Source organism: Strix aluco, chromosome 2 (assembly GCF_031877795.1).
Source record: "Strix aluco isolate bStrAlu1 chromosome 2, bStrAlu1.hap1, whole genome shotgun sequence".
NCBI classification, from domain to species: Eukaryota; Metazoa; Chordata; class Aves; order Strigiformes; family Strigidae; genus Strix; species Strix aluco.
The window spans coordinates 127090519-127106070 of NC_133932.1; the positions used below are offsets into that span (position 1 = coordinate 127090519).

At 40.3% G+C, this 15552-nt stretch overlaps 1 protein-coding gene across 1 annotated transcript in view; it reads right to left on the reverse strand.

Annotated features, from left to right (window-relative positions):
* The window catches only part of FAT3 (FAT atypical cadherin 3), a 415532-nt gene that overhangs the window by 64693 nt on the left and 335287 nt on the right, over nt 1-15552 (reverse strand). Inside the window, exons 11-13 of the mRNA XM_074816293.1 lie at nt 9080-9276; nt 7887-8040; nt 4492-4725 (exon numbers count right to left, since the gene is read on the reverse strand). Coding sequence (XP_074672394.1) covers nt 4492-4725; nt 7887-8040; nt 9080-9276 — 585 coding nt within the window. The remainder of the gene's footprint in view (nt 1-4491; nt 4726-7886; nt 8041-9079; nt 9277-15552) is intronic.

Here is a 15552-nt window from a genome sequence, read left to right on the forward strand (position 1 = left end):
GCTTTCAATACCCATTTTTTTCCTTCACACCAACCTAAGAACCCAAGCTTCAAATATAGAGAACAAAGAATAGAAAACCAGGGTCTTCATTCAAATCTCTCCACCTCCAAACTAGCTGGACGTTTTTTTTGGAACTGACGAATAAACCTCAGACTGTTCTGCATTCTGCTGTGAGGCTGAGAGCCCTGCAGAAGCTGGGACACATCTGTAACTCTGGGCATCCTATGCACAAAAGTGAGAAAATGCTTTGAAAAAAGAAGCACACTGCTTATTATTTTTCTAGGTTGCATTACTCAATGCTATTAAATCTGCTATTAGATACGGGAGAGTATTTCCCCAAACTACACTTTCTGCAAAATCTCACCCGCCATTTATCCTTCATCTTTGAATTATGTCCAGCTTGGGAAGAACTGGCAGTCAGAGAGGGCATCAGTGTGGGTTTGCTGCCTGTCTGCACTGCTCTGCCAGTTCATGTTGAGGATGGTATGCTTTTGTCTGTATCCACAGTGCAGGTCTCTGATTATTCCCAGTGTCCACACTGCACAGCCCTCATGGAATATCCATCCTTGGAAATATCCAAAAGCCATCTGGACAGAGTCCTAGACAACCTGCTGTAGGTGGCACTGCTTGAGCACTGTGGTTGGACAAGATGATCTTCCAGAGATCCCATCCAACTCCAACCTCAACCATTCTGTGACTGTGTGAACCCTGCAGCATGACACCTCTGTATCCACAAGGTTAGAAGACACATTTCTAGCAAGGCCGTCCAAAGTGCTTCACCTCTGACTTGTCACCATGCACAACCCTGTGGTCCTCATCTTCAGCCCACAGCGAAGGCCCTTCCTGATTCATTTGCTATTTGCACACGCTGCAAAAATGGGGCAGGGGAACACAGGGTCATTCTTGCTGGGAAGTGGACTGTGAACTGTGAAAAATACAAGGTGTGGACAAAACTACGTCAAAGAATAGGGAAGCTGGCAAAGGAGGACTGCCTGGCTGGGCACGTGAGTGGGTGCAGGCCTTTGCTGTTTGAGGTGTGACTGCTATTCATGGAAGAATCAGATCCATCTGAATTATGTCTCTGAGAAACTCCTGGACTTGGCTAGCCAGATTATAACCTGGGCACCAGATGGCTCCTTGTAGCGTGCATGTCACCACATCTCCTGTGCAACATACCCGTATGGGCCCTGGGGCTGGAGAAGTAGTGTGGGGGTGAGGGACAGCTGAGGACAGAGCAGGGAGGTCTGTGCACTTCAGGGAACTCTTTGCAACCAAATAATGGCCACTACTGCCAATTTTTTGTCTGCCTACATGCCTTTATTTTCCTACACATTGGCTGCATGCAATACAAGGTGCTGCTCCAAGACAACCTAGGCAATCTATACTGGTTGGTTGTGCAGGGAATGGGGGAAGACCTGCACGAGCGGGTACCAGCCATGGCTTTAACCATAGGATAATGCAGAGGCCAGAAGGCAGCAGTGGCAGGCAAGACAGGGCTGGCTGACAAGGTCATTCCCATTTCGAGCAAATTTAGAACCCCATATTCATCACAAACCCAGAAAAAAAAATCAATAGGTCAGTGAAATCACTAAACTGACTACAAACGTGGAAGGTGTGGAACTGCTGATGCCCCAGTGGTGATGAAGAGGACTGCAGAAGGACAGGTGATGCACTGTTCATATTTAGTACAGTAAGTGCTTCTGCCTTCAGTAGACTAAACCATCAATCATCACAGAAACAGGCCTGAGCATGGACATCATTCACAATGCAAAGCAGCTGCAAGTGAGCCAGGATTTAATTGTCAGTTAAAGTACTACTGAGCTTGGACCACACTGTCAGTCATTCTTGTATTCTGCGAGCAAGGCCGCAACACTGTATGCATGCAGAAGACACGAGCAGCACTGGAAATGAGTATACACCTGCAGCTCAGGTTTGGGCTCCAAGTTTATTTTGAAGTTTATCAATTTTTTAAAGTCCTGCTTGCCACAAAGTCCCATATAGGTTTTCTCATTGTTGCTGCTCTAGCATGACCCTAATTTCTTTGAAACAGGCTCATATTGTAGTTGTCTGATGGGTTTGCTCAGATAATTACACCTCAGCATTCACTCCAACTCTTTTTGTGCCTTAATTTGAACAGAATGGAGTAATTTTGCACTTTGATTTGAAGACAGTGGGAGGTGGAAAATCCACTGCTCCCTGTGAACTTCTCTAAAAAAACTGTAAAACCAGCATTTCTCTTTCATTTCTTAGTTTGCACATTTCCAAACCTGGTGGTTGTGAGTTAGTAGGAAATATTATCTTGTGAATTAGGAATTTCAAATGAAAGCAGGATGGGAGAAAGAACTGTTTTATATTAAAGTTACTAGTATGTCTAAGCATAAGGATGTATGTATACTCTCTCTTCTTCAGGCGATCATTTAATTTAAGATACCTAGCTACATGGAGAGGTTATGTAAAATTAACTTGCTTTCTACTAGAGTTAAAACCATTTTCTTCTGCTGAATACTGTCAAAAAAAATCAGATCTCTGCTTCAGTGTGTCCAGCTGGTACAGCTAGTTTCTAAGTATGTATCCAAATTATAAATATATTAATCAACAATTTATGTTTCAGTCCTGAAATTTCCCATGATATTATGAGTTCAGGAACTTCAAAAGATATCAAAGATGCAAGGCAGACTATAACATTATTTTCCTGTTAACTGGAAATTGTCTTAAGTATCCAACAGTGTCTGACGACAATATTTTCATTTTTATGTTAAATTGCGTTTAGTTGCAGACCACAAATTGACTTCTCTCAAGTTTTACCTCAATGGCGTTTATACTGATACTCCTTACAGTACATGTTTCTTCAAAGTCCAAAGCAGAAGAATGGGCAAATTCTAAGAATGATTGTAAGATGTTTCCTTACTGTTAAAAATCGATTTGTATGATGATTACTGGCTCCACTGATGTTTTCAGGATAACGCTCCACAAAACCTTACAAGAATATGATAGCCCATCAGGAATATCAGTAATACATTTTTCTCTGTGATGGGAACATTATGCTACCTGAACTCATTCATTATACAGCAATAGGGAATCAGTGATTTTAGTATGGATTAATAGAACAGTAATCAATAAAAAAATCCAATTTTAGAGACCAGGGTCACTTTCATATGATACAGTGTCTTGTTTGATTTTCAGGTCTAATCATTGAGGAAGTACAGAGCCCCTTCTCACTCATCACATGCATCCCACCCTTTAACATGTAGTTTTAGAAGGAAGATGTAGCAATTAGCTCATGGTTTTGGTTTTTTCATTGCTAACCATCTTATTATATAAATTTGGTGCTAGCAAGAACTTTTACTGGCAACTTTTTATTCTAACTATTTCTGTCTCCACTCTCTCCTTGAATGTCAGCTCACCTATGAGAAAAATGGTAATTAAAACAACAGTGGAAAACAACGACACTGGATCTTCAGACTGCTCCATTGTTTACTACCAGTAATTGGCTTTTCACTGCAGGAGAGTATCGTAGTATTAATTGTGATTTTTCAACCAAGGCATATAATGCAGGTCTTCATAGATACATGAATGAATGCTTGTTGCCTTTACTGATTCCTTTATAGTTACATTATCAGTCTTAGTAATAACTCAGATTTCCAGCATATACTGTATTTAAAAAAAAAAAAAAAAGATTTTAACATGAAATATTTTTTCATTCAATGAAAGGTCTGCTTTTTATGTGAAGCTACTCAGGCCACAGTTTTTACAAAACATCTCCAAAACCACAGGAAGAAAAAATAAACTATGGGATTTATTTATTCCAAATGAAGTGAATGATCTAAAAAAAAAAAAAAAAAAAAATTGATTGTTTTTGCCACTGTGTTATGCAAAAAAACCCCTTTAAATATTTATAATTGGGCCCAGATTTCAAGTTTAAGGTACTCATATAACAAACTATTACACTTTAAAAGAATGCACAGTTAAATAACCAGAACATTCATAATGTACATTCACAGTGTACAACAATAGTTTTATGCTAAGGTAACCAGCTGGAACAAATGGGAGTTATAGCAATATAAAACTCTAGAAAAGCTGTGATTAATCAGGTATAGGTCCCTACGGCATATAACTATATTATTTGCATAAATAGAGGCATGGGTATTCAAAATCATGGCTCAAGGAAAGAGGTGAGACCACTGGAGGAAGAAAGCTGGAATTTAGCCCCGAAACTATCATCTACCCCAAAATATAGCTATCACTGATCAAGACAATAAAAGACTACATGCTTCTGTGGCTGCCACAATACTTTTCTGTTTGTAACACAATTATGTCAAGCTCAGCCACAAATATTTCGCTGTAAAGAAACAGAAGAGAATAAAATAAGGAGGATTCAGAAGCAAAAGGAGGAAAGAATGAGGAAAAACAGCAACAGAAAAATGGATCTGTATAACACTTCCATCAACTCACAGAGTTTGCCTGAACATTAATTTTTGCAGTGTTACTCACCAACATCAGGATCAGTGGCTTGGACTCTCGTTAACAAAGCTTTAGTGGCTGTATTCTCATAGACACATGCGGTGTAGTGATCAGATGAAAACACTGGTGGATTATCATTAACATCCTCTAAAATAAGATGGATTTCTGATTGGCAAAACCTGCCACCACCATCTGTGGCTCGGGCAACCAAGTTGTACGCAGGGATTTTCTCTCGGTCAAGAGGGGCCAAGGATTTCAGCTCACCTAAAATTGATTAAAAGCAGCAGCCATCATTACTACTGTAGTAACATCATTAATTCTAGATAGTGTATCTCAAAAACATGTATTTCACAGGAATAGGCAGGAGAAAAAGAAATCAATCTTGCTTATGCCAATGAATGGACTGAAAACTCACAGCAGTGTCACTCACAGCAGTGTCACTTCTCACTCCTCTTTACACAACCAAGTGAGCTGCCAGTATGAGTGCACGGAGGACAAGCCACTAATGGTGGCCTTCAACAGCCTACATCTTCACCCATATGAACACTACCGTGTTCTTCCAAGTCTGTCTTTCTGTTACTCTCAAGATTTATAGACTCCTAGAGATAGAAACACATCCTGAATCTGATGACAAGTAGCCACAATGAACTCTAAAGTTTTCTAATGCAACCATTCAAAAATAACATTAACATCCCCCTCTCCTCCCCACAAAGCAATCTCTAACCAGCTCTGAATTCCTGTAGATGCCTCTGGAATCTAGTTTGAAACAAACTTCTTATTCTCATACAGAGACAGGTATCACAATAAACATTAACAGCAACAAAAGCCAGCTTATTCAGACTGTGAGAGCTTTACCCATGATCCATTTGGCACTGCACAGCTAAACAACTGCCAAACATTGCCACACCAGCAAATATCAACTACTAGTTTGAAGATAAGTTTTGGGTTAATTTTTTAAAGGGTGTAATTTGCAGTTAAATACAAGATTGTTCTTGAAGAGGGCAATGCTCCCCATTCCACATACTGCATAGATCTCCAAACACTTCCTCTTCCATCAGTAACGCTACGGCAGTAGTGGGTGCTGCCTCCTGTTAGTCAGGCTGTGGCAGGTTCACCCACCCCAATGAAGATGGGCTTCCTGGCTGCTGAAATATAGTGGCTGTTGATTTCTTTTTTTCATGCCCTTGTTCTCAGGGTTCTATGGTAACTGGGGCCCTCAGCCAAGAAGGGCTGATATTGACCACAGATCAGATTTGGGTTCAGTATAAATGGAGTCCCCTGAGGGAGTCATTTTGAGCTAATCCCCCCTGGAGCAGCACACTGCAGTTGAGGACTCTCCTTGGGTCTGAATGCCACCCAAAGAAATTCCTCGAGGTTGAGAGCCCTCACTTTTTAGGTGAGTGACCAAGTGTTTTGGATTGTTGTTAAATCCTAGAAGTTTGTGCAGTAATAGTTTTTTCCTCTCACAGACATTCGGATCTGCCGTTTGTGAATGCTGGAATGCCAATTGATTGTATCAAAATAAATTTTATTTTAATTATTGTCTGTTTATTTTGAAAGCCTCCGCAACACAGGCAGAGGAGGCATTGCACAGGAAAGGACTTAGTCTATCATTATTGAAACTAAACTCCTAAGAATAACAGAGGGGTGGGATTTTTATTTATGGGAAAATGATTTTATTTAGCTTTACTTCATAACAACCATAAAATCTAGCTCTTAGCAGAGATCAGTATCTTTTTCCAGACCAACTTCCAAATGTACAAGACCTCTGTAGCATTCTACTGTGCCCACAAATTCATTACTGATATCCTTTCTCTCCCAAAATCTCTGTATAAAAGGAATGTCTTTTTCAGATGGTCTAAATACCGATATATCTAGACCAATGTAGAAGTGAAGTCCAAAGATGAAGGAGGACCATGTCGGCATTTTCCCCTCTTCTGTACCAAAAAGACTCCAGAACAGGCACATGGAGGACAAGGAGGTGATTCAAGACAGCCAGCATGGCTTCACCAAGGGCAAGTCTTGCCTGACCAATGTAGTGGCCTTCTATAATAAAAGTGAGTACATTGGTGGACAAAGGAAGAGCTATGGATGTCGTCTATCTGGACTTCTGTAAGGCTTCTGACATGGTCTCCCATAACATCCTTCTCTTTAAACTGCATCCAATTGGTTGGATGGTAGTGGTCAACAGCTCAATGTCCAGATGGAGACTGGTGACAAGTGGTGTCCCTCAAGGGTCCATACTGGGACCAGTACTGTTGAATATCTTCATCAATGACATGGACAGTGGGATCAAGTGCATCCTCAGCAAGTTTGCAGATGCCACCAAGCTGAGTGGTGCAGTTGACACGCCTAAGGGACATGATGCCATTCAGAGTGACCTGGACAAGCTTGAGAAGTGGGCCCATGCGAAACTCATGAGGTTCAGCAAGGCCAACTGTAAGGTCCTGCACATGGGTCAGTGCAACCCCTGGTATCAAAACAGGCTGGGGGATGAAGGGATTGAGAACAGCCCTGAGGAGAAGGACTTGGGGGTACTAGTGGAAAAAAATATGGACATTAGCTGGCAGCCCAGAAGGCCAACTGTATCCTGGGTTGCATCAAAAGAAGCGTGACCAGAAGTCTGATGGATGTAAACCTGACCCTCTACTCTGGTCTGGTGAGACCACCACTACTGCATCTAGTTCTGGCATCTTCAGCACAGGAAAGACATGGACCTGTTGGAGCAGGTCCAGAGGAGGACCATAAAAATGATCAGAGGAGTGGAACAACTCTCCTATGAGGACAGTCTGAGAGAGTTGAGGTTGTTCAGCCTGGAGGAGAGAAGGTTCTGGAGAGGTGTTATTGTGACCTTTCAGTACTTGTGGGCTTATAAGAAAGATGGGGACAGACTTTTTAATAGGGCCTATTGCAATAGGACAAAGGGTAATGGTTTTAAACTAAAAGAGGGTAGATTTAGACTAGATATAAGGAAGAAATTTTTTACGATGAGGGTGGTGAAACACTGGAACAGGTTGCCCAGAGAGGTGGTAGATGACTCATCCCTGGAAACATTCAAGGTCAGGCTGGATGGGGCTCTGAGCAACCTGATCGAGTTGAACATGTTCCTGCTTATTGTGGGGGGGGATGGTCTCTTCCAACCCAAACTATTCTATGATTCTATGATTCTGACCTAACTTGAGCTCTGGCAGGGAAACAAAAGGGTTGTTATCCACAGTTTTGATTATAACATTCAACCTGGCCAACACAGATGCCCCTCTTTCTCCCTCTTTCCACTACCACTTCAGAAGTGGTCATCCAAGCCAGCCATAACTGGAACAACTGGCTGATAACCAAGTGTAACCTAACATTAGTTAAGGAAACTAGTACCCACTGATGTTGAGGGATTAAGAAGGCTATTCAGAAATACTCAGTTGTCATCTTACCATTTTCTGGATCTAAGAAAAATTTGTTGTTCCCAGCACCATAGAGAGAATAGCGGATTTCACCATTGGACCCAATGTCAGCATCTTTAGCAATGATTTTAAGAATGACTTTGTTTGATGGAATGTCTTCAGGAAACAGTGCTGTGTATGCAACCTAGAGACAAAAACAGAAATGTAATCTATGCTGTAACAGTATTTTATAGTCTTTGCACAATCCTTTTTTAAATTCTCTGTAGTGTACCTTTCTATATAGGAAAAAAATTCCCTTTATGTAGCACATTCCTAGGAATTCAAATCACTGTTAAGCTTCGAGGTGTGACAAAAACAATGCCAAATTATGACTCTTAAAAAGGCTCATCTTAGGTGTTACATGCAGCCTCATTTTCTATCTTCTGTTTGTTTCATCAACAGCCATACAATGGAAACTTTGATGAGTCTGCTAATGAAGACAACTGTTTTTATTGCCACATCCAGCAGTGTTTGAGGGAGACACAGACTGATTCCCCCGAGAGGTGCTTGCAATAACAGTGGTCCATCAGGGATAATGTAATGATGGGAATTATATGACTATATACATACAGATATATATATATAAAAGATTCTGTGAGTAGTACCATTAAGGAACTCTGGGTTTCATTGTGTCTTTTCTTTCACATGGACCTTTCTATTGCAGTAATATTAGTTTCCCACATCGCCTTTCCACAGAATAAGAGACAGGAAGCATTGTGAAAGCTGTGGTCAGGCCACACTGCATGCATGCCTGACAACATAAGAGCAAGCTACAGTCTTCTGCCTTTTTCACTGGGTCTCTGGCATCTGCCGTGTTCAGGAAGACTGGAGTTAAACTAGACTGAAGACATTGCCACATCGGTTGTGAAGGGAAAGCACATTTTTTCTGCAGGGGAGGAGTGGCTGCCCAGTGCCACTTCACAGTGCTTCTTATTGTCTAAAGCCAATTAAGGCCACTGTGGACGAGACTCCTTTGCTAGCTTTACTAGACCATTATGCTTCAATCTTGGCTTCACAGGACTGCTTTATCCTTCTCGTCTCCCAGATCACTCCAGATTCTCCAACTAAGACCTTAAGGATGAAAATGGGCATCCTCTGTGAATACCTGTAAATAGCAGGGACACCCACAGGGAAACCATTGCTTTCAACACAACAGTTGATTGCCGTGCCTGTCGCTAACTCACCTGTTCACAAACGGGATTGTTATCATTAACATCAGCAACGGTCACTTCCACCGCAGCTTGGGTTACAAAGAGGCCATCCGTGGCAGTGATGTTCAAATAATAAACGTCTTGTTCTTCCCGATCTAGAGGCCTTTTAACATAAACCTTCCACTCATTCTGAACCAGTCCCAGAGCGAACTTTCCTTTGGGATTCCCTCCTGCAACAAGACAAGGAACATGTATTGACTGGGGTGTCCCTTCAGAGCTCCCACCTAGTTTAAACACACAGAGACATCACAGAGGACCTGAACTAAGCAGCTGTCATTTGTTTTACAGTGATCGGTGCTTTCAAACTTGCAGACTCAGGAAATCTGTAATGAGATTATGCTCCCTGTGTTTATTGCCCCCTGAACGCCTTGTATGAAAGTGAACCAATAACTTTCGGTGGAAACAAAATCCATTTAGCAGAGCTGAAGATGATCTCTTGTTTAGTTCCCCGTAAGGGCAATCAAATTCAAACTGTGAACAATCAATAGTCCTCTCAGGCTGGTACAATTGTCTTTCCACTTAGTCTCGGGAGAGGATGTAATACACCGTAGCTCTTGTTACCAAGACAATTTCATTAGCTGTTGATTATGCAATCAAGGACTGGAAGTGGGTTCTATTAAGGAATCCTCTAATGAAAGCTTTATCATACAGCTGCGCTGTTCTTCTGCTCATTAAAATTCTAGTTTTAAAAAAAGTTTACACGACACAGGAAGACACATTAGTATTAAATAGTCCTAACAAGAGGTCATTTGAGGAGCAGTTGGAAAATAAGCAGTACAATTAGATCAAATGCATCTGAAAGTGAAAGCTGGTGAAAGGAGTGCAGGAGACAAAGCAGAACAGCTTTGTATCGTGCCGTAACACTGACACTGAACATGGCAATGTTGCTCTTCCACATCATTAAATTGCCTGGTGACAAAAGCAGGTTGGGAGAGGGAAAGTTTTGATCCACATCATCTTCAGGAAGGAAGGAACGACATGTCACATGCAGAAGGGTACAATAATCAAGGTGGGCTGTTAATGTTTCCAACACTTATTTACTCTTTCATCTGAAATGGTACAGTCCCCTGCTTGCTCCATGAAGAAAACACCTTCAATCACCCTTCTCTGAGCCCGATCTCAACCCCCTGTCAGACCAGACTGTAAAATCTTTTAAACCAATGTTGTGGCTTAACCCTGGCAGGCAGCTAAGTCCCACACAGTCGCTCACTTATTCCCCCCACAGTGGAAAGGGAGAGAGAATCGGAAGAGTAAAAGTGCAGAAATTCTGTGTTGAGATAAAGTCAGTTTAATGTGAGAAGCAAAAGCTATGTGTGTAAGCAAACCAAAATAAGGAATTCATGGCAGATGTTCAGCCATTTCCAGGAAAGCAGGGCTCCATCACCCTTAACAGGGTTATTTGTGAAGACAAATGGCATCACTCCAAACATTCCCCTTTCCTCCTTCTTCCTCCAACTTTTATGAGCATGACATCATACAGTATGGGACATCCCTTTGGTCAGTTGGGGTCATCTGTCCCAGCTGTGTCCCCTCCCAACTCCTTCTGCACCCCCAGCCTACTTGCTGGTGGGGCAGTGTGAGAATCAGAAAAAGCCTTGGCTCTGTGTAAGCACTGCTCAGCAATAGCTAAAACATCCCTGTTTCATCCACACTGTTTTGGTCACAAACCCAAAACATAGCACCATACCAGCATTCTACCCCAGCCAAAACCAGTAAAGCCAACTACTCAGTCTTCTGGTGCCCAGCATCTAACATAACCTTGGTCTGTAAAAACATATCTGTAGACTTAATAATTTAGGATAGAGCACTATACTCAGAGCAAACTCATGTGCTATAGAAACTGAGTGAGGACATAGAAAAAAGCATCATGTTGCTCCAGTGGGTGAACTTTAATTCCAACTAAACTGCTACCAGCTCTTTCCCCACCATATTAATCTCTCTGCTGCGCTCCCCCATGCAGAAATGCAATCTGAGAACTACTTTCCATGTTTCTCATGTATAAAAGTGGTATAAAAATATTAAGGGAATGTTTCTTCTTTCTTGTAACAGGATCAAGAATGTCAAGCATGCTAGTGTACTTCTGCTTACAACTTATTCAGGGTCCTGACATGTGTCATGGGATCTGTCCAAGCTCAATGGAAAGACCAGGTTCTTAAACATTCCTTCCTAGTACTCTGGTTGAATGTTTGAGTAAATAAGTATTTAAAAAAAAAATCCAAGGCTGAATTTATTTGAGCTGTCTCTGCGGTCAAGCGATTAGGTGTCACTGTTGTTGCTTCTGGTGTCACAATTCTGTCAGTTCCCAGGGACCTTCTTAGCAAAAAAACAAGGCAGAGAAGATCTGAACTTGGAACTTAGCTTAAAATCAAGCAAAAAAGTCTAATACACATTTCATACCTTCTTTCTACATCAAAAAGCAGGAAAAAGGTCACAGGCTGTAATCTGTGCCTTCTTCATTGGCTACCAATGACAAGATAGACTGGTTTCTACTTAATAGGAAAACTAAGTCAGTTGAGACAGGCTGAGCAAATCTTTCTTGTTAAACATCACCGTTTATGCTAGCTGTAACTGTGTAAAAAAGCATGTTATAATGAATAAGATTTCCAGAAAATTAGCCAGATTGGCATTATAATTATAAAAGGCCCTCTAATCATACTGATATAACAAACACAGATATTTTCTGTTAATAGAAAATCACCTTTTTTGATCACAAAACCAAGCAGATCCTCATTTTCCCACTGATTTCTATGACAGTCTGGAGTAATCATCAGAGGACTCAGTTAAACCTTGTTTAATCTGTTGTGTGATATAAACACACATTTCTCCTAAAGAAGGTTACACAGTATGTCGATGTGCACTACAGGCCCGATCTGAATACAATCCAAGGCAATGGATTGTATTGGAGAATCTGTCTGTTGACTTGAATCTTAATGTGACTTTCAAAGAAGGTAGACCCCTGCTGATTGACATTAAATTCTCTCTATTCAGTTCAACACCAGCATAAAAAAGCTTAACTCTCCTTTATAAATGGCTGTAATCTTGTCATAGTGAGTTTAATGTTGTAAACCATTAATAAAAATGGTCTTAAATATTCTTATTTAGCTTTGTGATATCAATCAGTGCTTTCCTGCATATTACTTCTTTTGTAAAAGGAAATGATTAACTGTCCCTACCAACTATGAAGCAATACAGTCAAGGTATGGGTATCCCATTGCTAAGAAAAGAGGAAAGGTAAAATCTAATTAAAGTCAGCTGGTGGCTTTTATGGCTGGCAGTAACACTAGCTTGGAGCAATTTTAAAATCACTTGCTTTGTTGCTGATGGAATGGCTTTTAAATCATACATAAGAATTTGGGAAGTACGTATAAAGAAAGGTCCTTGGGATCCCTTTTCCTTCCCTTTACTCCACTAGAAAAGGATCATTTCAAATGACCAAGAACCCTGTGCAATAAGCAGCAACCGTGTAACACTTTATCTGCATGCTTTTTTCATTAGTGCTACCTTTCATTTTGTTTGCTTCTCATGACTGGCTATATACTTTGTTGATGGAAGACAAAGGTGGCAGTTGTACTATAAAGTGTAACAGAAATAATGAGATGTAAACACTAAAATACCATCAAGAAAATATTCTTAAAAAAGGAAAGGCAAAAAAATCCACATTGTGGCCCAGGGAACCATTTTCTAGTACTTATGCATATGTCTTGACACAGATCTCATTCTGCAGTGATTAATTAACTTTTTCACTAATATATGTAAGCAGATTCAGTTTCCTAGGGGTGTTCTAATTAATTAGTTTTTCACTCTGAATAATGTAGCTTTTCTAAATGGAAGGAAGCCTCCTGACTACATGTATTAATGTATTCTTTAAAATCTTTTGGCAGTTTTCTTATGTTCTACTTTGAATGTCACAACAGTGAAGTGCTAGCTACAAAAAAACCTCCAGTAACTTTTTAGAAAGGCTTTGAGGCTAAAAGAATCAGCATTATCTTTTATCTTTTGTTACTTGAAGTTTAAATAATGCTCTCCCTCCCTCCCTAGTCAGCAAATAGTACAAAGGCAAATCAAGCTCAAGTTTAAGTAAAGAAAGAAAACAGCCAGATACAAATGAAATGCAGAGACACAGTGATCCAAAATAAACAAATCCTGACACACATCATTACTAAAGCACACACAGAGGGAATTATAACGGCTAAAAGGGAACTGAAAACCAGAAGCCAACAAACAGTATCAGTTTTCACTGCAATGTCCCGATCTGGGAGGGGGAACTGGATATTTACTAACTTCTTTTTTTTTTGCCTCTTATATTTATGCACTTATTTAGATACTTCCAATTCCCAATTAGAACTCTAGGCATTTGCATCACATAAAATCAATAGGTTTATCCTCCACTCCCAGTTTAAGACGTTGCGTACTGAGCTGCTGAAATGATAAACCCATTCCTCTTAGCTTTACTATTGTAAAATTGCAGACACTGTTCTTCAGCCTGCAACAGAAGTCCTCCCCAAACACTGAAACATCCATTTCTCTAGAACTCCAGGATCTCAAATACAAAATAAAAACAAACAAAACCTATCACTTTGCTCATATTGGGCAATCAACCCAGTAAAAGACCTACTGTGTACATTACCAGTTCTTTCTTCCAAAAACACATTGTCCATCTTCCTTGTATTCAGCTGAACCAAGCTTAAAGACTATTGTCTGTCCTTAGATTTATGTGCCTGATGGAGCCTAATTAACATCACTGAGGAACACAAAACACTTTATTGTACCATAGCCTTAGCAACTGACATTTTTCTGGTGGCCTTTCCAAATTTACCACTGTTAAATCTCAGTAATATCTGGCTGGGTCTAGGCTGGCTAAACATCCTAGCTAAACATCAGCAGAGCACTAGTTTTAGCCAAACTGCCTCAAATGATATAGGCAACTACCTTAAACAAGCCTTCAAAAGAAAAATACTGTGCTTTCTAAGTGCATTTGTGTCATCTGTGCTTCCTATTGATTTTCTATGAAGATTTATATATAGCGCTTTTGCTTTGTGAACATCTCCAGCTGCTATGAAAGTACACATAATAAAGGGTAAGAGCAAATTCCCTCCCCCCCCTCCCCCCCCCCCGCCCCAAATGCAGATGAAGGTGGATTTGAAAATGGCCACTACTTGGCAGTAATCATGGAAACCAATCCTAAACTGAAGGAGTTCAAAACAGAATATATAACTATTCACCAGAATGTGTCTACCCCTTCTCAAAGTGGACCAGAAGACTGCAATAAACGTTTGTATTTCTCAAAACAGTGCAAAGGACTCTTCAGTGATCATATCTGACCCAGAATGTTTATTTCTTTCATCTCTGAAATGATGATTTTTCCCATCTATCTTCTGTGTGCTACTTTTCTTCAGGCGCATTTGCACAAAGCTGTTTTTGGAGGATCCACGTGTCATTCTCATAATTTGTTTTCTTCTCCGTTTTTGTCAGTGTCCTGTTTTCCCTCAGAGTTTGTTTATTGTATTCATAAATGTTTCTATGGCTAAAAATGCCTCCAGAAAGCCACAGCACTTGAATAATCATCTAGCTAATCTGTATCCATGAAATATTCAAGTGCATTTCCTGAGCTCAATTTGAGGTAAAGTGTGAATAGACTATTTAGTTAGTTAAACTATAATATGTTTTGACGTTTTAATCAAAAGGACCTAATTTATCCTTGTGCTTTTCCCAAATTCAAAGAATATATTCAAAGACAGTGGAATTTCTGAGCTCATACACTAGTAATTGTACAGTATGCATTAGAGAAAGTTTTAGGCTTTGTCATCTAACGTTTTCAGAAACTAAAATCCCAGCAAAGTCTCTGACATATTTTGAACTATTACAGAAATCAAGGTACAGAATGATCTATAATTTTTGAGTCATGTGACAGTTGTCCAGCTTTTTGCTAAACTGACAGCACAGTTATGTAACTAAAGCATAATCATTATAAAAGATGACTGGAAGACCAGAAAAACAGTGCCTTCAGCTAATGATCATGGTACACTAACATTTGCTACAAACATGAAGGGTTTGCATTTCCTATAGTACTTCCTATACTGGGATCCTCAAACTCCTTCAAATATCACAAAATCTCTAGGATGACACACTACTTCTTTTAGATATGTGGGACCTGAGGCACTGGCAGCTAATGCAGCTTGTCCAAAGCCTCCAAATCCTATGCTTTGTCCACAAGACTGTTTTTGCCCCTACTTCTAATGTCCTACAACTCATCACACTATAAACATATAGTCTTTGCAAGCCTTTAAAATAAATCCAGACTTTCAAGGAAATGGTCAGAATGAATTTCTGGTTGCTTTGAAAATGATGCTACTTCTGACGTGTAACACAGGCAATCTATGGCTAACTGGAATATCACACCTCTCCCTACACACCATCCCACGGACACTTCTAATATCATAGCTAAC